Raw genomic sequence first — 27,042 nt, forward strand, 5'->3', positions numbered from 1 at the left:
GAGCGAAACTCCGTCTCAAAAAAAAAAAAAAAAAAAAAAAAGGCAGATTTCAAAATCAAATGTCTTTCCTACCAGAATACATAAATGGGCATCTTTCTAATAAAAGAAATATTAATAATTTGCATGTATTAGTAAAAAAATTGATAATAAACAGTTCTGTCTGAGACTAAATAACTAGCAAAAGTAAGGATGCAGATAATAGCCTAATGGGAGGGGAGTGGGAGTGAGAGGTGGTGAATAAGAATGAATTATTTAAGAATGAGAAAGTGAGAAAAGAGCTAGGCACAGTGGCTCACACCTGTTAATCCCAGCACTTTGGGAGGCAGAGGTGGGTGAATCACCTGAGGTCAGGAGTTCGAGACCAGCCTGGCCAACATGGTGAAACCCTGTCTCTACCAAAAACTACAAAACTAGCCAGGTGTGGTGGCAGGCCCCTGTAGTCCCAGCTACTCGGAGGCTGGGGCACGAAAATCACTTGAACTTGGGAAGTGGAGGTCGCAATGAGCCAAGACTGTGCCATTGCCCTCCAACCTGGGTGACAGAGTGAGACCCCGTCTCCAAAAAAAGAGAAAAAAAAAAAAGAAAAGAGGATAAAGTCAAAATAATTCTTTACCTTCCAAAGGGGAGACTTTAATGAATAAAGAAATGAGTAATTTGTTTAAATCTAAACACTTTCCAAGCTGAATTTAACAGATATATTCAAGCACAGTCAATATAAAATAAAGACATGTGATAAAGAAAAAAGGTTTAACAGCAGAATGGGAAAACTGACCAACAGCAAACAGACCAAGTCTAACAACTTGGGAAAAAGCCTTTTCCTGAAAGAGCCTCTATACGACTGCAAAAAGGAATTCAAAATATGTTGCTCATAAAATACCCTTCAGTTGAAAATAACAAGGATTGATCTCATCCATGAAAACTGATTCCAAACTCCTAATCAAAATATTAACAAATAAATACTCTTCCAGCAGAACTTTTTTAAAAAATGGAGAAAGCGTTATGGTCATCAGCAACAGATACTGGTAAAACATCTGATAAAACTCTACAACTATTCCTCATAAAAAAAAAAAAAAATTTGTGGCTGGGGGCAGTGGCTCACGCCTGTAATCCCAGCACTTTGGGAGGCTGAGGCAGGTGGATCACGAGGTCAAGAGATTGAGACCATCCTGGCCAACATGGTGAAACCCAGTCTCTACTAAAAAAATACAAAAATAAGCTGGGCATGGTGGCGCACGCCTATGGTCCTAGCTACTTGGGAGGCTGAGGCAGGAGAATTGCTTGAATCCGGGAGGTGGAGGTTGCAGTGAGCCGAGATCGCGCCACTGCACTCCAGCCTGGTGCCTGGCGACACAGAGACTGTCTCAAAAAAAAAAAAAAAAGAAAAGAAAAAAATTTGTAATATAAATGGTGCATATTTTTCATTAATACGATTTTTTAAAAAAATCTATACACTTCTAGCCCAAAGCCAACATTTCTGCTTACTGTTGAAATGCTAGAAGTACTTGCATAATAGTAAGAAAGCAAGAAACGGATGTTTGTCATCATCACCATTACTTGGCATTAGCTGGAAATAACACTGAGCACAATCATTTAACTGTAAAACAAGAATGTATTATCAGAAAGGAAGAGACAAAATGAACACTATCTTATATGACATGGTTGTATACTTTAAAAATTCAAGAGAACCAACCAAAAACTAACAGAAAAAGTTTAATGATTAATTATAAAATTTAAATAAAATCCACAGCGAGTCTACCGGTGGCTCACAACTGTAATCCCAATACTTTTTGGGGGGCTGAGAGAGGAGGGGTGCTTGAGTCCAGGAGTTCGAGACTAGCCTGGGCAACAAAATGAGACCTCATCTCTATAAAAAGTAAAATTAGCCAGGTGCAGTGGTACGTGGCTATGGTCCCAGCTACTTGGGAGGCTATGGTAGGAGGATCTCTGGAGCCCAGGAAGTCAAGGCTCCACTGAGCTGTGATCACACCCCTGCACTCCAGCCTGGTCAACAGAGTAAGACACTGTCTCAAAAGTAAATAAAAAATAAATTAAAAAATAAAAACTAACAGCTTTCCTATACACCAAATAAGAAGCTGGAAACCAGATTATCAATAAAAGACATAAAATGCCTAGAATAAAATTAAGAAACTTGAACGACTGACATAAACTACAGAATTTTACAAGAGAAAATAAAGCTAAAGACATGAATAAATGGACAATATCTTGTTCTTGGCTAGGAAGATTCAGTAAAGAGAAAAAGAATCCCTATCTACAAAAATTAAATATAGTCGGCAAGGTGCAGTGGCTCACACCTGTAACCCAACACTTTGGGAGGCCAAGGCAGGTGGATTACCTGAGCTCAGAAGTTTGAAACCAACCTGACCAACATGGAGAAACCCTACCTCTGCTAAAAATACAAAATTAGCTGGGCATGGGAGCGCATGCCTGTAATCCCAGCTACTCAAGAGGCTGAGTCAGGAGAATCACTTGATCCCGGGAAGTGGAAGTTGTGGTGAGCCAAGATCATGCCATTGCACTCCAGCCTGGACAATAAGAGTGAAACTCAGGCTACCCCCCCCAAAAAAAATTAAACATAGTCATAATTAAAATCTAATTTTTTTTTTTTTACCTTGACAAAATGTTTCTAAGTTCTTTGGAAAAACAAATAACCCAGAATAGCTGTGAATATTCTGAAAAAGAGCAAGGAAGGGAGACTATCCTTACAAGATGCTATCAGATGCATGTCCACAGTCACTAAAAGTGTGGAATTTCTACAGGAATGGATAAAGGGACTAAAACACAGAAAAGTATGTGGCAATTTGTTGTGTGCATAAGATAATCAGGGGAGAAAAGGCAAATGTGTTTAATAAATGGTATTGGGACAAACTGATTAGTATTTCTATTTGGAAAAAAATTAATGTAGCACTGGAAAAAAAACCTTCCTGCCCTGGCCTGGTGGCTCACGCCTATAATCCCGGCACTTTGGGATGCCAAGGCAGGTAGATCACTTGAGGTTAGGAGTTCATGACCAGCCTGGCAAATATGGTAAAACCCTGTCTCTAATAAAATACAAAATTAGCCAATGCTGCAAGTACTTGGATGTAAATAAAATATTTAAAAAAAGAAAAAGAAAAAAAAAATTAGCCAGGCGTGGTGACATGCGTCTGTAGTCCCAACTACTAGGGAGGCTAAGGCAGGACAATCGCTTGAACCTGGGAGGTGGAGGTTGCAGTGAGCCAAGATCGCGCTGCTGCACTCCAGCCTGGGCAACAGAATGAGACTCTGTCTCAAAAAAAGAAAATAAAACATGAAGAAGAAAAGAAAAAAACAAGATTTTTATAATCTTGAAGCAGGGAAAAGCTTTCTAATTGTTATATTAAAACCAAGTTGCAAAAGATATAATGAATAGGACAAAACAATAAGGTTGTATATAGCAAAAATACTCCATGAACAAAATGAGACAAAAGGTAACCCCGGGAAAAATATATACAACATGTATGACAAAGCGCTAATATCTTTTACACAGAAATAGATGAAAGATATAAGCAGAAAACAATCAATAACACAAAAAAATGCTAAAATGCTCAATCTTATCAATACTTTTTTTTTTTTTTTTTGAGACAGAGTCTCGCTACGTCGCCAGGCACCAGGCTGGAGTGCAGTGGCGAGATCTCGGCTCACTGTAACCTCTGCCTCCCGGGTTCGAGCAATTCTCCTGCCTCAGCCTCCCGAGTAGCTGGGACTACAAGCACGTGCCACCACACTCAGCTAAATTTTTTTATTTTTAGTAGAGACTGGGTTTCAGCATGTTGACCAGGATGCTCTCCATCTCTTGACCTCGTGATCCGCCCGCCTCTGCCTCCCAAAGTGCTGGGATTACAGACGTGAGCCACCGTGCCCGGCCTCATCAGCCACTGTGCCCGGCCTCATCAGTGCTTTTTAAATGTACATTAAAACAGAAATTTAATCAAATTAGAAAATATTAAAAAATGAATAATAACGAGTGTTCGTGAAGAAATATAGCCAAACACAAACATGGCTGGAGGAGTGCACGCTGGTACAAACTTTTTGGAGGAGAATTTGGCAGTCTCTACTAGTATAACAATGTTAAAAACAGAAACAGGCTGGACACACTGGCTCAAGCCTATAATCCCAGCACTGTGGGAAGCCAAGGCAGGAGGATCACTTGAGGCCAGGAGTTTGAGACCAGCCTGGACAACATAGTGAGACACCTCATCTCTATTTATATTAATAAAATAAAATTTTTAGAAAAGAGAGAATACTTCTACAATGTTAACTCACCAATCTTAGAAGGAAAAAGAGTTTCATCATCAAGCTGATCCTGAACCCAAGTCATCAAATAGTCAATGTATTTTGGTGCAGAACATTTGATTGGCTTTTTAATATTAGTACCATCTGCCCAATGATATTCATATCTGGAGAGAAAAAATGTTTTACTGATAAATTTTTCAAAAATATTAACAAATGTGCAAGTTGTAATTAAAACAGGTTCATTCACATTTTGTCAACAGAAGTTATAGCTAACTTTAATAAATCACCTAAAGTCTGCTGAAGATTACTGTGAGTTCCCTAGAGAATTATCCTGAGAGTGACAGTTATAACTGGGAGAAAAAAGGGAGATAATGTGGCAGGAGGAAATGCCAGGATAGATGTTTTATAAACAACACAGCCCTGGGAAACACGAAGGAACTACATTCCTGTCTGCTAAGGCAGATGGTTACTGAGGACTGGGTAAGGAGCCAATGAATCCACTACGTTCTTCTGAGATTCTTGGCCATCAATTTATTATCACTGATAGAGCCAAGATTATAAAACTCAGTTTTGTGGACCAGGTGTTAGAGATATACAATTAAGAATGCATACTTTCCCCCCTTACCTTTGCTGAGCTGGAAGGATTAACAATAGTTATACAAAACATCACTGTGTAAGGCATTTGAGCCATAGGTAAGTTTAACTTTCCTGTTTAATTTCTTTTAAAGCTTGAGGAATAAAACTTAACACAACATAAAACATTTTTCCTAAAATAGTATAATAAAAATAGGACTATAAAGTCATTAGTGATCTTTTTTCCTTTATACCTGTAGCAAAGTCAGAAAAGACAATCATTTCTAAGAGGCAAACATCTTGATAACATCTATCATCACATAAAATCAGTCATTTATTATAAGAAAAAAAACTGGAAGGAAACACAGCAAACATTAATCCTATCATATGATGGATTTAATATTATGAGTGATAGAGTTCCATCTTCTTCATTATTCTTGAAATTTATTAAAGCCCAAACATTTTTAAATCTAGCATCTTCAAGTCACATAATTACTTCTAAAGTGTGCTGCTTTAGATACTAAATAAGCACAAGAGCCGGGCGTGGTGGCTCAAGCCTGTAATCCTAGCACTGTGGGAGGCCGAGGCGGGTGGATCACGAGGTCAAGGGATCAAGACCATCCTGGTCAACATGGTGAAACCCCGTCTCTCTAAAAATACAAAAAATTAGCTGGGCATGGTGGCGCGTGCCTGTAATCCCAGCGACTCAGGAGGCTGGGGCAGGAGAATTGCCTGAACCCAGGAGGCGGAGGTTGCGGTGAGCAGAGATCGCGCCATTGCACTCCAGTCTGGGTAACAAAACTCCGTCTCAAAAAAAAAAGCACAAGAAAAAAAAAATCAAATATTAAAGGTCAACTAAAAACTCCAAGAAATTCATTTAAAAACTAGAAAGAGGAAACATAAATGTTATTAATAAAATTGAAAAAATAAAATGTTTGCTATTCAAGACAAATATAACTCAAATTTCTGTTTACTTCTATAATAAAACATTCCGACTTACTATGATGCAATATAAAAATGAAAACAGGGAGTACCCACATACCAAAGTATTTAACAGTAACTAATAGCTGGCCAGCCACAGTGGCTCACGCCTTTAATCCTAGCACTTTGGGGGGCCAAGGTAGGTGGATCACTTGAAGCCAGGAATTTGAGACCAGCCCTGGGCAATGTGGCGAAACTCCATCTCTACCAAAAATAAACAAATTAACTGGGAGTGGTGGCACACTCCTTTAATCCCAGCCACCTGGGAGGCTGAGGCATCAGAATCACTTGAACCTGGAAGGCAAGAGGCTGCAGTGAACCAAGATCACACCACCGCACTCCAGCCCAGTGACAGAGCAAGACTCTGTCTCAAAAAAAAAAAAAAAAAAGAAAAAGAAATAAATTACAAAATAACTAAAAGCTTACAGGTGAGTGGTCAACAACCAATAAAACTGAATCACCTTCACACAAGCAAACGGATAACAAATCTTAATTATTTAATTTATATCAACGGGTGATAAAGTAAAAGCAATCCAAACACCTATATAATAGGCAGTATATGTACCTTGGACCTGCAGACATGACTGGACAGCTTGCTTCAGTGCAGAATTCTGTAATAGTTCCATATAACATGTTGATCTGATTAAAGAAATCCACAGCTGCAGAGATAAACAGAACTGTATTAAAATGTCTGTGTAAACACAAAATGTGAGTTGAAGCTGAAGGAAAAACAGACATTTAGGTTCTTGGCTGAACCCCTGAGACATTCAATAATCCAAAAATACTGTAAATTTTAAGTTGTCACACATAAAAAAAGTTAACTTTTAGTATATTAAGCTTTTTTCCCAAGACAGTCTTGCTCTGTTGCCCAGGCTAGAGTGCAGTGGTATAATCTCAGCTCACTGCAACCTCCGCCTCCTAGGTTCAAGTGATTCTCCTGCCTCAGCCTCCCAAGTAGCTGGGATTACAGGCCCATGCCACCATGCCTGGGTAATTGTGGGTTTTTTTGTATTTTTAGTTGAGACAGGGTTTCACCATGTTGGCCAGGCTGATCTCGAACTCCTGACCGCGTGATCCACCAGCATATAACAGCAGGAAAATAAGATACTGGAGATAATTCTAACTTAATGATGACTATTACATCATTTAAATATACAATATGGGCCGGGCGCAGTGGCTCACACCTGTAATCCCAGCACTTTGGGAGGCCCAGGTCAGCAGATCACCTGAGGTCAGGAATTCAAGACCAGCCTGACCAACATGGAGAAACTCTGTCTCTACTAAAAATACAAAATTAGCCTGGCATGGTGGCACACCTGGCTAATCTCTGTATACTGCATATTGTAATTTTTGTATATTGTATACAATATGATTATATCCAAGAGAATGAAAAATCCATAGTTTATCAATTTGGACCAGGCAATACCATTTGTGTTAGGAAAGAGACAAAATGTGTTGTGGAATATACTGTGAGGGAGAAGGTACACCAGTTGTATCCGGAGGCATTTAAAAAATCTAATTAATTATAAACATTTGTTTATGACGTCTACAGCATATTGAGGACAAAATATCTCAGATAAACTCCCTTGCTCTGGAGTCTCTAGCTAATAGAAGGGACAAAATTAAACGAGATGAATAATACAAGTTATGGCCAGGCACAGTGGCTCATGCCTATAATCCCAGCACTTTGGGAGGCTGAGGTGGAAGGACTGGTTGAGCCCAAGAATTCAAGACCAGCCTGGGCAACAGAGTGAGCCTCTATCTCTATGAAAATTTTTTTTTAATTAGCCAGACATGGTGGCACACAGCTATAGTCCCAGCTATGTGGGAGGCTGAGGCGAGAGGACTGCTTGAGTCCAGAAGGTTGAGGCTGCTGTGAGCTGTGATGGCACTATTGTACTCCAGCCTGGGTGACAGAGATAGATCCTGTCTCAAAATAATAACAGCAATAATAGTACAAGATATAAGAAGACAGACTCCAAAGGCCAACAATAAATGCTAGAGAGTTCAGAGAAAAGGCAAAGTCATAAAGAGTTGGAAGTAGTCAGGGAGTACTTCCTCAAGGAGCTTCAGCTAGATCTGGAATAAAATGGAAGAGGAAGCGGGTGAGTAAATAAACTTTACTGAGTGAAGTATACTCTATGCAAAGAGAACCACATAAGCCTTAGAAGGTTTTAAAAAATATTTTAGGCTAGGTGCAGTGGCTCATGCCTATAATCTCAGCACTTTAAGAGGCCAGGATTTGAGACCAGTCTGGGCAAGATAGCTAGACCCAGTCTCTATTGAAAATTTTTAAAAATTAGTTATATATGGTGGCACACGCCTGTAGTCCCAACTACTCAGGAGGCTGAACTGGAAGGATCCCTTGAGCCCAGGAGTTCCAAGGTTGCATTGAGCTGTGAGGGTACCACCACACTCCAGCCTGGGCAACCCTGCCTCAAAAAAATTAATACGTAATAAGTTTTAGTCTCCTGTCTAAAGAAGTACCTAAAAACAACTAGGGATTTTCCAAGTTTTTTTAAAAACAAATAGATTTTTTTAATGCTATCTTGTAAAAAGGAATTTTACACAAAACTCCCTTGCTTATAAATATTCTGCTAAGTCATGTTTCTAAGAAAGTTAACACTTAGATATTCAATATTCACTCAAATCAAAAAATATGCCCAGGTGGCAGTTGGTTTGGTCTAGAGCAGCTCTTCTCAAAATGTGGTCTAGGAATCCCCTATCTGAGGGAGGATCTTTGAGGTCAAACTATTTTAATTGCTCTTTTCACACTTATTCTCTCAAGAGGGCACAATGGTGTTTTCCAGAGGCTCTATGATGTGTGATATCACAACAGACTGAATACAGCAGCAGATATAAGGATCCAGCTGTGGCCAGGCGAGGTGGCTTACGCCCGTAATCCCAACACTTTGGGAGGCTGAGGCGGGTGGATCATAAGGTCAGGAGATCAAGACCATCCTTTCATCCATGGTGAAACCCCGTCTCTACTAAAAATACAAAAAAATAAGCTAGGTGTGGTGGCACACGCCTGTAGTCCCAGCTACTCGGGAGGCTGAGGCAGGATAATTGCTTGAACCCAGGAGGCAGAGATTGCAGTGAGCTGAGATCGCGCCACTGCACTACAGCCTGGGTGACAGTGCGAGACTGTCTCAAAAAAAAAAAAAAAAAAAAGAATCCAGCTGTCTATTAAGCCGGACGTTAAATAAGATTTACCGGCTGGGCGCGGTGGCTCACGCCTATAATCCCAGCACTTTGGGAGGCCAAGGCAAGTGGATCACAAGGTCAAGAGATCAAGACCATCCTGATCAACATGGTGAATCCCCATCTCTACTAAAAGTACAAAAAAATTAGCTGGGCGTGGTGGTGCATGCCTATAGTTCCAGCTACTTGGGAGGCTGAGGCAGGAGAATTGCTTGAAACCAGAAAATGGAAGTTGTAGTGAGCCGGGATGGTGCCACTGCACTCCAGCCTGGTGATAGAGCGAGACTGTCTCAACAACAACAAAAAATATTTGCAAAAATATAAAACAAGTCCACACTTCTCACTAAAATTCGTTTTGGAAAACAATCATTTTTCATAAAAACATATTTATGTTAACAATTAATAGGTTTATTATTGTTATTTTAAAATGAACTTGGGCTGGGTGCAGTGGCTCATGCCTGTAATCCCAGCACTTTGGGAGGCTGAGGCAGGCGGATCACTTGAGGCCAGGAGTTCAAGACTGGCCTGGCCAACGTGACAAAACCGTGTCTCTACTAAAAATACAAAAATTAGCCAGGCATGGTAGCACATGCCTGTAATCCCAGCTACTCCAGAGGCTGAGGTGAAAGAACTGCTTGAACCCAAGAGGCAGCTGCAGAAAGCCAAGATCGTGCCAATGCATTCCAGCCTGGGCAATAGAGTGATACTGTCTCAAAAAATAAAAATGAAAAATAAAAAATAGCTTATTTTCCGAAAAAACACCAAATGGCGGATGATGCAGATGCAGTGGGGCAGAGAGAGTGGGAAGAAGGGGGTGGTCGGAGGCCCCCAGACACCCTGGGATGAGGAACCACAGTGGCTTCCATGGAGGTTTCAGCAGTAGCATCCAGGGCTGGGGCCGAGGAGCTCGCAGAAGCAAGGCCAAGGATAGGGAGTGGATGCCCGTCACCAAGCTGGGCTACTTGGTCAAGGACACGAAGATCAAGTCCCTGGAGATCTATCTCTTCTCCCTACCCATAAAGTAATCTGAGTTCACTGACTTTTTCCTTGGGGACTCTCTCAAGGACAAGGTTTTGAAGATTATGCCGGTGCAGAAGCAGACCCACACCAGCCAGCGGACCAGGTTCGAGGCATTTGTTGTCATCGGGGACTATAAGGCCACGTCGGTCTGGGTGTTAAGGGGTCCAAGGAGATGGCCACTGCCATCCATGGGGCCATGATCCTAGCCAAGCTCTCCATTGTCCCCATGCGCAGAGGCTACTGGGGGAACAAGATTGGCAAGCCCCACACCATCCCTTGCAAGGTGACAGGCCACTGTGGCTCTGTGCTGGTGTATCTCATCCCCGCACCCAGGGACACTGGCATTGTCTCGGCACCTGTGCCCAAGAAGCTGCTCATGATGACTGGTATTGATGATTGCTACATCTCAGCCAGAGGCTGCACTGCCACCCTGGGCAACTTCACCAAGGCTACCTTTGATGCCATCTTTAAGACTACAGCTACCTGACCCCCAACCTCTGGAAGGAGGCTGTATTCACCAAGTCTCCGTATCAGCAGTTCACTGACCACCTCCTCAATACCCACACCAGAGTCTCTGTGCAGAGAACCCAGACTCCAGCTGTGGCTACAACATAGGGTTTTTGTTGTTGTTGAAATGAAGTCTTGCTCTGTTGCCCAGGCTGGAGTGCAGTGGCATGAACTTGGCTCACTGCAACCTCTGACTGCTAAGTTCAAGCAAATCTCCTGCGTCAGCCTCCTAAGTAGCTGGGATTACAGGTGCCGGTCACCATGCCCAGCTCTAATTTTTGTATTTTTAGTACAGATGGTGTTTTGCCATGTTGGCTAGGCCGGTCTCAAACTCCTGACCTCAAGTGATCTGCCTACTTCAGCCTCCCAAAGTGCTGGGATTACAGGCGTAAACTGCCCCACCTGGCTTGTATTTTATTTTTTGAATTAACACAGAGTGGTATATTTATGGGAATCAATAATTCTTTGAGAGGATGAGTGGATCCTGAGACCAAGATAATTCAGAACTGCTGATCTATAGCAGTTAAGTCTCAAAAAAAACATCTAAGGCTAAGGTCAATAAATGCCTTCAGAATAACGGATGATAATCTGAATAAAGTTTTTTAAAAAGGGGTTTTTCCTGAATAAATAATGCCTCATGTGGTTCAAATTTCAAAATATGTTAAAATATAGAGTGAAAAGTCTACAATCCAAACATTCCAATTCCTCTCAGACCTTACATGCAAGTAACCACTTTATTCACTTTTGTCTCCTAAATTTCTTTACCCTTTCTTATAAAAAAGATAACACATTACATAGTTCTGCACCTTGTTCTTTTTTCTTAACAATATGAATATGGCTTTTGAATGAAAAAACAAAAAATTTAAAAAAATTTAAATGTTGGTACTGGAAAACTTAAAATTACATATGTAGTTCATATTATATTTCTATTGGACAGCATTGATCAAGAAAATGATTATCAATAGCTGGTTATTACCACATAAAAAGACAACAAGGGCCAGCATGGTGGCTCATGCCTATAATCCCAGCACTTTGGGAGGCCAAGGTGGGCAGATACCTAAGGTTGGGAGTTTGAGACCAGGCTGACCAACATGGAAAAACCCTGTCTCTACTAAAAATACAAAATTAGCTGGGCGTGGTGGTGCATGCCTGCTCAGGAGGCTGAGGCAGAAGAACCACTTGAACCCAGGAGACAGAGGTAGCAGTGAGCTGAGATGGTGCCACTGCACTTCAGCCTGGGCAACAAGTGGGAAACTCGGTCTCACAAAGAAAAAAAAAAAAGACACTAGACCCAGTCAGAATTCCAGCAAGTTATTTTGTGGTTGACAAACTGGTTCTAAAGTTTATACTGAGAAGCAAAAGACCCAGAACAGCCAACACAATATTGAAGATCTCAAGATCAACAGAATTGGGAGGGCCAATGCTACCCAACTTTAAAACTTACTACAAAATTACAGTAATCAGGATAGTGTAGTACTGGTAAAAGAGAAGACAAGTAGATCAAGGAACAGAATAGAGAGCCCAGAAATAGACCCACATGAATATGGAAAACTGACTAATCCTATAATCCCAGCACTTTGGGAGTCTGAGGCAGGCAGATTATTTGAGGTCAGCAGTTTGAGACCAGCCTGGCCAACATGGTGAAACACTGTCTCTACTAAAAATACAAAAATTAGCCGGGCATGATGGCGGGCACCTGTAATCCCAGCTACTCAGGAGGCTGAGGCAGGAGAATAGCTTGAGCCCAGGAGGTGAACACTGCACTTCAGCTTGGGCAACAGAGGAAGACTCCATCTCAAAAACAAACAAAAACATTTGTAGGACAGTCAGGGAAAATGTGAACACTGACCAGGTATTTGGTAAGTTAAAGGATAATGGCACTGTCATTATCTTTACAAGTTCTTGTCTTTTAGACATACCTTACTGAAATATTTATAGATAAAATATCATGTCTAGGATTTGCTTAAAATAATCAAGGTGGCATACAGAAGCAGCATAATTGGTCACAAATTGATATCTGCTGGAGCTGGATAATGGAATGAATACTTGGAATTCACTGTACTTAAGTCTCTCTACTTTTGTATGTTTGAAATTTTCCATTAAAACGTTTTAAACGTTCCTGGAACAGCTGAAATTCCTAATTTAAACTTTTATCACCCAGAAATGATCTCATCTCAGAAATGAGAAACTCCCACATTGAAATCTCTAGCCTTAGCATATTGTCCCATGTCATGCCCTCGTTTTCTTGAACTCAAAGTGACTTCCACCTCAGATCCCTCCATTTTCTCCCAATCTCTCAATTCCCTCTGAAGTCACAACAATCAACTGACTGGCCATATGAACTGCAACTGACTTTTCTGGATATACAGGCTGATGAGTACTGCTGGGAGTGGAAGAAAAACTGTATAGATGGATTCACTACAAAGTCACAGACCATGACATGCATAATCTTTTCATTTATCAATCTTTATTTGACCATACTCAGCTTTTCATACTACTCTCCTCAGAAACTGCCCAAAGGCACTCATCATTTCTTCTCAGGTCCCTCTACTCAACCTTACAAGCTATCACCAAGTACTCTGAAAAGAACAACATAGTTTTGGATGTTTTTGTACTTAATGTTTCTTTACGGATGATCTGTTGTATTATAACAGTTATATCTGTCAAAGAAAATTCATTAACCAAGAGATTTTGGCAAAACCTTTCTGTAAAACAGCAAAGTTGCATTTTAAAACTTACTGTTTACAGCAATCCATTCATTGAGATCCTCTCCCTCAGGCAACATAACAGCTTGCCTCAGATTCCCACTTCCTAGAGTTGCTTCTGCATGTTTTAAGAGTTCATACTGATGAGATCCTTCAGGGATATTCTTCTTTGGTTTGAATGTTTTAGAAGAACGGCTGCTGCTGTAAGGTTAAAAGTGAAAGCATGTGAATTTTTAAGACTGGAAATACAAAAGGTAGAACAACATAATTTTAGACATATAAAGTCGTCTGTAAAAATAAAATAAAAAATACTATCTGGGCCAGGCGCAGTGGCTCATGCCTGTAATCTCAGCACTTTGGGATCACCGGAGGTCGGGAGTTCAAGACCAGCCTGAACAACATGACGAAACCCGTCTCTACTAAAAATACAAAAATTAGCTGAGCATGGTGGCACATGCCTGTAGTCTCAGCTACTCGGAGGACTAAGGCAGGTGAATCGCTTGAACCCAGGAGGCAGAGGTTGCAGTGAGCCGAGATCGCACCACCGCACTCCAGCCAGGGAAACAGAGCAAGACTCTGTCTCAAAAAAAAAAAGAAACAAAAAAGCATACGCTCTGAAAAATGCCAAGATAGGAAGATGATGATCACAATAAAAGAATGCTTTCTTTCCCCTGCACATAAAAGCAAGATTAGCAGCACAATTTCACAAATAAGGCAATTTCACTATGCCCTCCGAAGAAGACTAGTACAGAGAGGGTAGTTTAACCAAAGGAAAATCCTAGATTTAGTTCTTGATCTGACACTAACTGTGTCTTCTTGAGAAGCTGAACTTTTTTTTGGCCTCAATTTCCGGTTTTTTGTTTGAGATGTAGTCTTACTCTGTCACCCAGGCTGGAAGGTGGTGGCGTGATCTTGGCTTACTGCAACCTTCACCTCCAGGATTCAAGCGATTCTCCTGCCTCGGCCTCCCAAGTAGCTGGGATTATAGGAGCCACCACCATGCCCAGCTAATTATTATTATTATTTTTTTTAAGTGGACATGGGATATTGCCATGTTGACCAGGCTGGTCTTGAACTCCTGACCTCAAGTGATCCACTTGCCTCAGCCTCCCAAAATGCTGGAATTACAGGCATGAGCTACCGTGCCTAGCCTCAATTTTCACCTATAGAAAATGGTGGGGCCAAGTGCAGTGAGTGGCTTACATCTGTAATCCCAGCAGTTTGAGAGACCAAGTTGGGATGACTGGTTGAACCCAGAAGTTCGAGACTAGCCAGGACAACATAGCAAGGCCTCATGAGGGATGGGAGAGATAGAAAGAAAATGGTGCAGGGAAGTTTAGTTCAAAAATCCAGTTTTCTGTATCAAAATATTTGGGATGCCTTGAAAGCAAACCACAGTAAAAGAAACACTAACATCTTTAAGTTTATAACAGGGAAAATAAATGAGACAGCCACAATTCATTATTGAGGAAAAAAATATTTTTATTCCTGACACTATCCATAAAGTCTTCCTAACATGACACAAAACTCAGAAACCTCAAAGAAAAAATTGACAGATTTCAAATAGTATCAATTAAAACTTCTATAGCAGAGCAAAAAGAGGAGTAACCAAAAAAAAGTACTTGTAACATATATTACAAAGGATGAACTGGTAATAGAGGGCTTCTATAACTCACTAAGAATATAAGGAACCCTTTGGAAAAATAGGCTAAGGAGATGAATAGGCAATTCAGTAAAAGTATGACAATCAATGAGCATGTAAAAAACTGTTCAATTAAAGTAAGATTTATTTTTTCCCTAATCTGAGTGTCAAAAGTTAAAATGATTACATTAAATGTGGGCTGGGGCAGGGGCCTCTAACCCCAGGGCCACAGACTGGGCCCCACAGATGTGGGTGAGCAGTGAGCAAGCAGCAAAGCCTCATCTGTATTTACAGCCGCTCCCCATTGCTGGCATTACCACCTGAGCTTCACCTCCTGTCTCACAGGAGTGTGAACCCTATCGTGAACTGTGCATGCAAGGGATCTAAACTGCTTGTTTTATGAGAATCTAATGCCTGATGATCTGTCACTGTCTCCCATTACTCCCAGATGGGACTGTCTAGTTGCTCAGAGCTCCCACTGATGCTACATTATGGTGACTTGTGTAATTACTCATTATATATTATACTGTAATAATAAAAATAAAGTGCACAATCAGTGTAATGCATTTAAATCATCCAGAAATCATCCCTCCCAATCAGATCTGTGGAAAACCTGTCTTCCACGAAACTGGTCCCTGGTGCCAAAAATGTTGGAGACTGCTGGACGTGGGTACAGAGAAGCTAGTACTTTAATATACTATTGGTGAAAATATAAAGTGTAACCTTTTGGGAGGGCAATATGGTAGTATCTATTAACACTGAAAAGATCCTCAATCCACCCATTCTACTTCTAAATATCTTCTCTAGATATGGATAAGGATTTGTTTTCCAAAATTGTTTTTAATAGTGAAAATCCTAGAAGGAATCCTAAAGTTTATCAGTAAAGGATTAAAGAAACTGGGCCAGGCACGGTGGCTCACGCCTGTAATCCCAACATTTTGGGAGGCCAAGGTGGGCAGATCACGAGGTCAGGAGATTGAGACCATCCTGGCCAACAGGGTGAAATGCTGTCTGTACTAAAAATACACAAAAAAAATTTGCTGGATGTGGTGGCACATGCCTGTAATCCCAGCTACTCGTGAGGCTGAGGCAGGAGAATCACTTGAACCCAGGAGGTGGAGGTTGCAGTGAGTCAAGAGCTTGCCACTGCACTCTAGCCTGGCAACAGAGCGAGCCTCCATCTCAAACAAAACAAAACAACAAACAAACAAACTATGGGAGCATCCATATCAGGGGATATTGTATAGAAATTAGGAAAACCGGGCTGGGCGCAGTGGCTCAAGCCTGTAATCCCAGCACTTTGGGAGGCTGAGGTGGGTGGATCACGAGGTCAAGAGATCGAGACCATCCTGGTCAACACGGTGAAACCCCATCTCTACTAAAAACACAAAAAATTAGCTGAGCATGGTGGCACGTGCCTGTAATCCCAGCTACTCAGGAGGCTGAGGCAGGAGAATTGCCTGAACCCAGGAGGCGGAGGTTGCGGTGAGCCGAGATCGCGCCATTGCACGCCAGCCTGGGTAACAAGAGCGAAAGTCCGTCCCCAAAAAAAAAAAAAAGAAATTAGGAAAACCAGATAGAGTACATGTATTTACAGAGAAAGATCTCAACACATGGTTAAACATATTACACAACCAAATGTACGCAGGAGCCCATTTTGTAAATGCATAGAAAGTATCAAAAACGAAACTCATCAAAACTGGTGATTACTTCTAGGAAGAGGAATGGAATAGACTATGGACTTTTACTTTACCTCAGTAATTTGGACTTTAAATAAGACTGATTAAGAAGTAAAAGAGAATTATGAAAACACTAAAAATCAAATATGGAAAGTTTTTAACATGATTAAAAAACTATATTGAACAGGGAAAAAAATATTTGCAAATCATAGCTATGATAAGGACTTGTATCTAGAATGCATAAAGAACTCTTATTACTCAAAAACAGACAGCCCAATTTCAAAACGGGCAAAGGATCTGAATAGACTTTACTCCAAGGAATATATGCAAATGACCAATAAGCACACGAAAAAATGCTCAACATCATTACTCATTAGGGAAATGCAAATCAAAATCAGGAGATACCACTCCACATCCACTTAGGGTGACTATATTAAAAAAAGGCAATTAACAAGTGCTACGAGGGCGTGGGGAAACTGGAACCCTCATACAGTGCTTATGGTAATGTAAAATGGTGCAGCACTTTCAAAGTTTGGTGGTTCCTCAGAAGGTTAAACCTAGTTACCATGTAAACCACTCCTAGCAATTCCACTCCTAGGTATATACCCAACAGATATGAACACATACATCCACACAAAAACCTGTCACATATGTTCACAGCTGCATTATTCATAATGGCCAAAAATCGGGAACAACTCAAGCATCCATCAAGGTCAAGTTTTAAAAAAACGAAGTCTCTGTCGGGTGCGGGGGTGGATCACCTGAGGTTAGGAGTTTGAGACCAGCCTGGCCAACATGGTGAAGCCCCGTATCTACTAAATATACAAAAATTAGCCGGGTGTGGTGGCCAGTGCCTGTAATCCCAGCTACTTGGGAGGCTGAGGCAGGAGAGTTGCTTGAACCCAGGAGGCAGAGGTTGCAGTGAGCCAAGACCATACCATTGCACTCCAGCCTCCGTGACAGAGCGAAACTCCGTCTCAAAAAGAAAAAGAAAAAAAATCTCACATTAAGGTCCACAAAGCAACTATGCATTCACTAAATATCGACTCATAAGAAAAAAGTGGAGGAGGGGGGAATACTTCTATTAATATGGAAATAAATCTAAATCATACAAGCTTTTTGACAACGTCATCATATTTCAGAGATCATTCTTTTACAAAAATAACCCAAAGGAGGGAAAATGAGACGCAGATAAACAGTCTTAACAGTGCTATTTTATAATAGCAAATACTTACAGTTTCTTACAATAAAGTGGGCAAACTCTGGTTATTAAAAAAAAAAAAACCCACTATGTCGTGCTTTTTATATTGTACTTAAAAATGTCAAGCTTGTGGATTATATCTATAACTAAAAGTGGATAATTATTCATTCAATCACAAAACCCACATTTAAGCAATATATGAGGTGGAGAGAGCCACCTGAGAATAAAAAATACTGTGCTAGAGCAATGTTTCTCAAACTTTAATGTGCATAAGAATCATCCATTTACAAACTTTTTAATTTGAGCCTCGTTTGGGCTCAGGCATTATCTCTAAAATGAGATTCTAAGGTATGTGTATCAAGTTAACTGCTGCAGTGCACTAAAATGGCAATACTGTGTTTCTGTAATGGGACTAAGAATGAATTTTTTTTTAACTTTTCAAATTATAATAATATTGCAATGTACTATGTAAAAATACGGTGTATTACACAATGATTAAAAACACATGATTCCACCGAGGACAAGAGTAGTTAAAATCAAAGCCAGTAAGTGGGCAGAATCAGAATTGGACGGAACGATCTGACTCCACGGCCCCCATCTTAACATCAACCCTCTCAAACCGCCGCACTGCACACTCTCCTGGGGCGGCATTTAACACTGACAATAATGAAACTGGACCTCTAACAGAGCGACGAGCTAAGGCAGCAGGGATCTTTTCTAGAGGCTCCAGACGAAAGAAACTGGGGGCCCGCGGCTCCGCCCCCAGATCATCTCCCCGCCCTTGGGGGCGCTCGGGCGGAAAAGTTTCGAGGCGCAGCGGCCCCAGGGCCTTTCTGCTCCCCAGCCTTCTCGCTCCGTTCCCTCTACCTCGACCTTCATCTCTGTCCGCCTCTCCCAACATCTCGGCCTCCCGCACGGGCCCCAACAGAGGCAAAACAAACGCCAGCTACCCCGCCCCGCCCCGGCCCCCGGGCCCAGCCCTCGCCTCAGGTCTGGGGAGGCCTCCCCCACGACCTCGGCCCGCGGCCCGTGCGCCCGCGGCCCGGCGCCACTCACAAGAGGAAGCTCATCTCCGGTCCTCAGAGGGGAGGCAAGGGGCCGCTGGCCCCCGCCCGGATCAGGATTCGGTGCCGGCGAGAGGGAGCGGACAGTCCTTAGCTCAAGGGCAGCAGAAGCCGGGCCGCCGCCGCTCCGAGCCCTCGCAAACCTCGACGCCCGCCTCGCCCGTCAACCCCACCTCACAGACCCGAAATGCGGAACCAGCCAAGTCTCGCGAGCTGAGGCTTCGCTGCGCCAGGAGGGACTTAACGCGCCCCCTTTCGCTCCGCCTCTTCCTAGAAGCCAGCAATCATCGCTCTCCAAGCCAGGACCTCCCTCCCCCGGAGGCGTGGCGAGGACCGCGGGCCTGCGGAAGGGACAGTGGCGGGTCCTGCTCTTGGTCTATCTTGGTTCTGCTGGGTTTCGCCCCCGCTCCCTAGGTTGTGCAGGGGCCTCTATAAGCGCTGTCTAGCCCTACAATTTTTAAAAATTTTAATTTAATTGCTACTTGAAATATATTCACATAGCATAAAATCTACCCTTTAAACATGTACCCTCTAGTAGTCTTTTTCGTTTCTTTTTTCTTTTCTTTTTTTTTTTTTTTTTTTGAGATGAGGTCTTGCTCTGTCGCCCAGACTGGAGTGCAGTGGGGCAATCACTGCAGCCTTGACCTCCCAGGCTTAAGTGATCCTCTCGCCTCAGCCTCCGGACTGGCTGAGACCACAGGTGCATGCCACCACACCCTGCTAATTTTCTCAAAGTTTTGTAGAGATGGGGGTCTCACTGTGTTGCCCAGGCGGGTCTTGGACTCCTGAACTCAAGGGATCCTCCTGGTTTGACCTCCGAAAGTGCTGGGATCACAGATGTGAGCCACTGTATCTGGCTTCGTTTATGGTTTCAAAGTGTGCCAACCATCACCACTAATTTTTTTTTTTTTTTTTTTTTAAAGACAGAGTCTCACTTTGTAGCCCACTCCCAGATTGGAGTACAGTGGTGCAACCTCGGCTCGTTGCAACCTCTGCCTTCCAGATTCAAGTGATTCTTGTGCCTCAGCCTCCTGAGTAGCTGGGATTACAGTAGTGCGCTACCACATCTGGCTAGTTTTGTTTTGTTTTGTTTTTTTCTTTAAGTGGAGACTGGGTTTCACCATGTTGGCCACGCTGGTCTCGGTCTCAAACCCCTGACCTCAAGCAATCCACCCGCCTTGGTCTCCCAAAGTGCTGGGATTACAGGCGTGAGCCACCGCGCTCAGCCTAACCATAATTCTAGGACATTTTCGTCACCGGGAAAAGAAACCCCATAGCTATTAGCAGTCACTCTTTTTTACCCACCTCCCTCCTCCCAACCCCTGGTAACCACTACTCTACTTTCTATTTCCATGGATTTACCTAATTTGGACATTTCAAATACACTGTGAATGGAAGCATACATTATGTGGTCTTTTGTGACTGACTTCTTTCGCTTAGCCTAATGTTTTAAAGGTCACCCATATTGTAGTATGTATCAGAGCTTCATTCCTGCCCAGGTACAGTTGTGTCTTACGTCTGTAATCCCAGCACTTTGGGAGACTGAGGCTGGCGGATCACTTGAGCTCAGGAGTTCGAGACCAGCCTGGGCAACATGGTGAAACCCTGTTTCTACAAAAATACAAAAATTAGTGTTGTGTGCCTGTGGTCAGGCTACACCAAAGGCTGAGGCGGGAGGATCCCTTGAGCCCGGGAGGTGGAGGCTGCAGTGAGGGGACATGGAGCTGCTGCACTCCAGCCTAGGTGACACAGCCAGACCCTGTATCTAAAAAAGAAAAAAGAAAAAGAAAAAGAAAACTCATTTCTTTCTATGGATGAGTAATATTCCACTGTATGATATACCACATTTTGTCTATCCATTCATCTCTTGATGAACATTTGGGTTGTTTCCATTTTTATCTATTATTAATAATGCTGCCATGAACATTCATGAACAGGCTTTTGCGTGGTATTAATGTCAAGTGACAGCCAAGCAACACCTTCATTCCATTGTGGTGGAATTAAGAAAACAAAAGGAAAATGGTGGGAGACCTGAGTCATAGCTCAGCACAGCACATGGTGGTGCAGGATACCCAATGTGAAAGAGTTTGCCCTATACCTGACTGCACAATATGCATGTTTCCAGTAATTTTATTTCATTCATATATCACTTGTCACATTAAGTTAATGATGTTAGGGCGCATGAGACTGTATTAAATTATGTTTTCTATTTCTTGTATATATTTTTTAGTCAGTTATGTAAAGAAAATTTACATACTTTTCCCTCCCCTGAAAAAAAATTAATAATGTTAATTTTAATTTTTTTAACTTTTTTAGTTTTTTGGATTTTAATTTATAAATATATGTGATTTGATATAGCTATATGGAAGTTACAAACATAGGAACACAGACTCAGGCTGGGAGACGTGGCTTGTGCCTGTAATCCCAGCACTTTGTGAGGCTGATGTGGGTGGATCACTTGAGCTCAGGGGTTCAGGACCAGTCTGGGCAATATGGCAAAACCCCATCTCTACAAAAAATACAAAAAAAATAGCTGGGCATGGTGGTGCACGCCTATAGTCCCGCTACTTGGAAGACTGAGGCCGGAAGATGGCTTGAGCCCTGCGGGTAGAGGCTGCAATAAGCCGAGATCACATCACTGTACTCCAGCCTGGGTGACAAAAGTGAGACCAGGCCGGGCGCGGTGGCTCAAGCCTGTAATCCCAGCACTTTGGGAGGCCAAGGTGGGTGGATCACGAGGTCAAGAGATCGAGACCAGCCTGTTCAACATGGTGAAACCCCGTCTCTACTAAAAATACAAAAAAATTAGCTGGGCATGGTGGCACGTGCCTGTAATCCCAGCGACTCAGGAGGCTGGGGCAGGAGAATTGCCTGAACCCGGGAGGCGGAGGCTGCGGTGAGCCGAGATCGCGCCATTGCACTCCAGCCTGGGTAACAAAAGCGAAACTCTGTCTCAAAAAAAAAAAAAAAAAAGTGAGACCGTGTCTCAAAAAAATAAAACAAAACAAAACAAAACAAAAAACACAGATTCACAGATTTATATTTCTGTAGTAATTTATGTGACTTAAATAATATAGTTATTATAAAAAATGATTTCCAAATATCATGGGAAAAAAGAAATTCATAAAAGTGTTCCCTCTTTCAATGGTATTGTTCTTCCAGTTGAAGAATCACTGAGGATAGGAAGGCCAGCTGTTTATAAGAAAAACCTTTCAGGCCGGGCGCGGTGGCTCACGCTTGTAATCCCAGCACTTTGGGAGGCTGAGGCGGGTGGATCACGAGGTCAAGAGATCGAGACCATCCTGGTCAACATGGTGAAACCCCGTCTCTACTAAAAACTACAAAACATTAGCTGGGCATGGTGGCACGTGCCTGTAATCCCAGCTACTCAGGAGGCTGAGGCAGGAGAATTGCTTGAACCCAGGAGGCGGAGGTTGCAGTGAGCCGAGATCACGCCATTGCACTCCAGCCTGGGTAACAAGAGCGAAACTCTGTCTCCAAAAAAAAAAAAAAAAAAAACTTTCTACAACAAAGCCACAGCTCATATGAAGAAATAAAGAGAGATAAAAAGAAAAGAAAAACCTTTCAGGATGGCTAAATTTGGTTGGGGTAGGGGAGGAAGGATTTCATGATTAGAGAAAAATCCTCAATTTATATTTAAGCAGGATGTCGACATAGTTCACGTAGAAATCAAAAATAAAATATTTTAAAATAAAATAAAATAGAAACAAAAAGAAAAAAATAAAAAAAAGATAAGATATTCCAATAAAAGAGAGAAATTGTTCATTGCTGATTGCTGTAGGACAATTTGTTCCCCACCAAACAAAGTCTATACAAAGACTGAAGAAGTTTCATTCACTTTTTGGCTCAGCCGGCCAGAGATCACTGCACACCATCTGGTCACAGCAGATGCTGAAAGCAGAAGCTAAGCGGCAAATTGTGAAGCCTCCAGGACTGGCTATTCTGAACCTCTCCCCACTTCCCATTCATCACACAGTTCCCCTTTCCAGCTCCCTGGGGCAAGATTTGCAAACCTGCATTTTCATTCTGTGTAAATGCCCATTCTATCATTTGCAAAACTCCAGTTTTACCCTAACAACCTCACCCACACAGGGCATCTTCCCACTTTGGTCACAGTGACATTCCTGCCCCTCTCACCCAGTTGGTGCTGCTGAGACCTCAAGTTTTTGGTTTTTTTTTTAAACTCTACTCCTGTGACAGATTAAGGGATATTATTATTTATTTATTTGAGATGGAGTCTCACTCTGTCACCCAGGCTGAAGTGCAATGGCACAATCTCTGCTCACTGCAACTCCTGCCTCCCTGGTTCAAACAATTCTCCTGCCTCAGCCTCCCAAGTAGCTGGGACTACAGGCGCATGACACCATGCCTGGCTAATTTTTTGTATTTTCAGTAGAGACGGGATTTCACCATGTTAGTCAGGATGGCCTTGATCTCCTGACCTTGTGATCTGCCCACCTTGGCCTCCCAAAGTGCTGGGATTACAGGTGTAAACCACTGCGCCCAGCCAGATTAAGGAATTTTAATCTTTGTCACAAACAGGTGAAAAGAATCAAACAGTAAAGTTGCTAAGCAGCCTGGGCAACATGGCAAAACCCCTTCTCTACAAAAAATACAAAAATTAGCTGGGCGTGGTGGCTCGAGCCTGTAGTCCCAGCTACTCTGGAGGCTGAGGCGGGAGAATCTCTTGAGCCCAGCAAGTCCAGGCTGCAGTGGATGGATATGGTGCCACTGCACTCCAGCCTGGGCATCAGAGCGAGACCCTACCTCAAAAAAATTAAAATAAGTTGCTACACTGTCCGTGACCATTATCTCATTACCCAGGTTGCAGACTTTGCAGACTGTGAAGAAGAAATCTCAATTTATCAGAAATTAAAAACTCAGCAGCTGGACATGATGGCTCACACCTGTAATCCCAGCACTTTGGGAAGCCCAGGTGGGCAAATCACTTGAGGTTAGGAGTTCGAGACCAGACTGGCCAACATGGTGAAACTCCGTCTCTATGAAAAATACAAAAATTAGCCAGGCGTAGTGGCGCATGCTTGTATTCTCAGCTACCTGGGAGGCTGAGGCACAAGAATCACTTGAACCCAGGAGGCACAGCTACAGTGAGCTGAGATCAAGTCACTGCACTCCAGGTTGGGCAACAGAGCAAGACTCTGTCTCAAAAAATAAAATAAAATAAAAACAAAAATATCCCCTACTGGTAAATTTCACTGGTTTTAATTTTTTTTTTAATAATAATTAAAAAAAATTTTTTTTTGGCGAGATCTTGGCTCACTGCAATCTCTGCCTTCCAGATTCAAGCAATTTTCCTGCCTCAGCCTCCTGAGTAGCTGGGATCACAGTCGCCCGCCACTACGCGCAGCTAACTTTTAATGGGCTTACACCATGTTGGCCAAGCTGGTCTCAAACTCTTGACGTTGTGATCCATCCATCTCGACCCCCCAAAGTGCTGGAATTACAGGTGTGAGCCACTGTGCCCGCCCAGACTTCTGATATTTAAAGATCACAAGGGAAGAAATTGACAAAGGAGGTTGAGAAGATGCAGCCAGCGAAACAGAAGGGAAACTAAGAGGGAGTGTTACAAAAGCAAGAGAAGAGTGTTTAAGAATGATCTATTCGCTGGGGCAGTGGCTCACGCCTGTAATTCCAGCACTTTGGAGGGCCGAGATGGGTGGATCACGACGTCAAGAGATCGAGACCAGCCTGGTCAACATGGTGAAACCCCGTCTCTACTAAAAATACAAAAAATTAGCTGGGCATGGTGGCACGTGCCTGTAGTCCCAGCTACTCAGGAGACTGAGGCAGGAGAATTGCCTGAACCTAGGAGGCAGACGTTGCGGTGAGCAGAGATCGCGCCATTGCACCCCAGCCTGGGTAACAAGAGCGAAACTCCGTCTCAAAAAAAAAAAAAAGAATGATCTATTCAACGATCTTGAAAGTTCCTGTAAGAGGAGGACTGAGGGGGAAGTTGATAAATGTGGTGACATTGGGAAAGTCCTCTGACAGCATTCTCATTGTCATGCTCCACTGCAGTAGTTCAGAGTGAACACCCACAAAAGACATTGGTGTGGGGGAGGGATTCAGGCAGGAATCAAGGGCACCGATGACAATCTGTGTTACCAGGCACGGCCCGCAGTAGTCTTCTCTGAAAGTGCACTTTTTTTTTTTTTTTGAGACAGAGTCTTGCACTGTCACGAAGGTTGGAGTGAATTGGCGTGATCTTGGCTCACTGCAACCTCTGTCTCCCAGGTTCAAGCAATTCTCCCACCTCAGCCTCCTGAGTAGCTGGGATTACAGTCATGTGCCACCACTCCCGCCTAATTTTTAGTAGAAATGACCAGGCTGTCTTGAACTCCTGACTTCAGGTGATCTGCCCACCTCAGCCTTCCAAAGTGTTGGGATTATAGACATGAGCCATGGCATCCGACCCATTCTGAAATTTTAAAATGCATCTACTTTTCTTTCTTGAGACGAAGTCTTGCTCTGTCACCCAGGCTGGAGTGCAATGGCACAATCTTGGCCCACTGCAACTGTGGCTTCCCAGGTTCAAGCGATTCTCTACTTCAGCCTCCCAAGTAGCTGAGACTACAGGCACATGCCAGCATGCCTGGCTAATTTTTGTATTTTTTAGTAGAGACAGGGTTTCACCACATTGGCCAGGCTGGTCTTGAACTCCTGACCTAAGGCGATCCATCCACCTCGGCCTCCCAAAGTGCTGGGATTACAGGTGAGAGCCATGGTGTGTGGCCAAAATGCCTCTACTTTCATATTTTTTGTCATTTTCCTTTGTTGCCTTAACTGTAACTCACGAGCTGTGTAACTAATGTAAGTTATTTAATCTCTTTGTGTCTCAGTTTCCTCATCTGCAAAATAGGAATAAGAGTAGGACAGACATGAAGATAAAATAATGCATGTAAAATGCTCAGAATGGCAACTGGTATATGCTGATTATTATTATTATTTTGTTGATATTGTGCTTTTTCTTTGCCTCCCCCCAAACTGCCTATTACTAGTCAGAAACTAAAGTTTGTGTTGTTGACTTCTTTCCTTTTCTCTAAGTTACAAAATGATTATTTCTCTTGTATCTTTTTTTTTTTTTAAGACGGGGTTTTCACCATGTTGGTCAAGCTGGTCTTGAACTCCCGACCTCAGGTGATCTGCCCGCGTTGGCCTCCAAAGTGCTTGGATTACAGGCGTGAGCCACTACGCCTGGCCTCTCTTATATCTTAAAAAAGAAAAAAATGGGTTTGAAAATTAGATTGGCCATTTATTTTCTGTGTGAGGTTACTAACCTCTTTATGCCTCAACATCCTCTTCTACAGAATGGGAGTAATACGGCTTTACATGGTCATTGTGAGAACTAAGTTAGTCACTAAGCATAAAGCAGTTAGTACAGTGACTAGTGCATAGTAAGTGCTACCTGTCAGTTAGTTGTTCTCCGCAGCAAATCATTTCCCTCAATATTGTTAGTAACTTTAAAATGCTGAATGTGGACTGTGGATAGTGGCAGGAGACCGACAAATGTCTAGGTAGAGGGGTAGGTCCCCAGTGAAACCCAGCCTTCAAACCAAAGACAGCCTCTCTTCCTGTTTGGTGTGCTTCCTCTGATTGATCCCCATCCTTCACCTGTTTTACATATACCGACCCTTATCTAACTGGTTGTTTTATGTTTTAGAGATGGAGTTTCCCCATGTTGGCCAGGCTGGTCTAGAACACCTGACTTCAGGTGATCCTCCCGCCTTGGCCTCCCAAAATGATGGCATTACAGGCGTGAGCTACCACACCTGGCCTCTAACTGGTTTTTTACACTGTCATGCCCACCTTTGAATCTGTCTCTTCTTTTTTAATACAGAGATAATATGATACTGTATTGACCTCACAGAAATGTTAGCATTATGAGTAAATGTAGGGGAAGAATCTAACACAGTGCCTGACGCATGATTAGTGGCCCATTAATGTAGCACCCTTCTTCCTTACCCTTTGACTTCCTGTCCCCTTTTCTTTCTTCCCTCCTTCCTTTCCTTCTTTCTTTCTTTCTCTTTCTTTCTTTCCTTCCTTCCTTCTTTCTTTCTCTTTCTAGACAGAGTCGTGCTTTGTCGCTTAGAGTGCAGTGGCGTGATCTCACTGCAACCTCCGCCTCCCAGGTTCCAGCAATTCTCCTGCCTCA

The 27,042-nt window shown here is 42.6% G+C and overlaps 1 protein-coding gene and 1 pseudogene across 1 annotated transcript in view; one reads left to right on the forward strand and one right to left on the reverse strand.

Moving 5' to 3' along the window:
- The window catches only part of MOB1A (MOB kinase activator 1A), a 28,444-nt gene extending 9,331 nt beyond the window's left edge, over positions 1-19,113 (reverse strand). Inside the window, exons 1-4 of the mRNA XM_032243360.1 lie at positions 18,841-19,113; positions 13,297-13,463; positions 6,392-6,485; positions 4,303-4,436 (exon numbers count right to left, since the gene is read on the reverse strand). Of these exons, the coding sequence (XP_032099251.1) occupies positions 4,303-4,436; positions 6,392-6,485; positions 13,297-13,463; positions 18,841-18,854 (409 nt within the window). The 5' untranslated portion in view covers positions 18,855-19,113. The remainder of the gene's footprint in view (positions 1-4,302; positions 4,437-6,391; positions 6,486-13,296; positions 13,464-18,840) is intronic.
- Positions 9,666-10,672, forward strand: LOC116526788 (annotated as a pseudogene).
- Positions 19,114-27,042: the final 7,929 nt, after the last annotated feature.

This window comes from Sapajus apella, unplaced genomic scaffold (genome assembly GCF_009761245.1).
Source record: "Sapajus apella isolate SASKATOON/1434 unplaced genomic scaffold, GSC_monkey_1.0 scaffold52, whole genome shotgun sequence".
Lineage (NCBI taxonomy): Eukaryota > Metazoa > Chordata > Mammalia > Primates > Cebidae > Sapajus > Sapajus apella.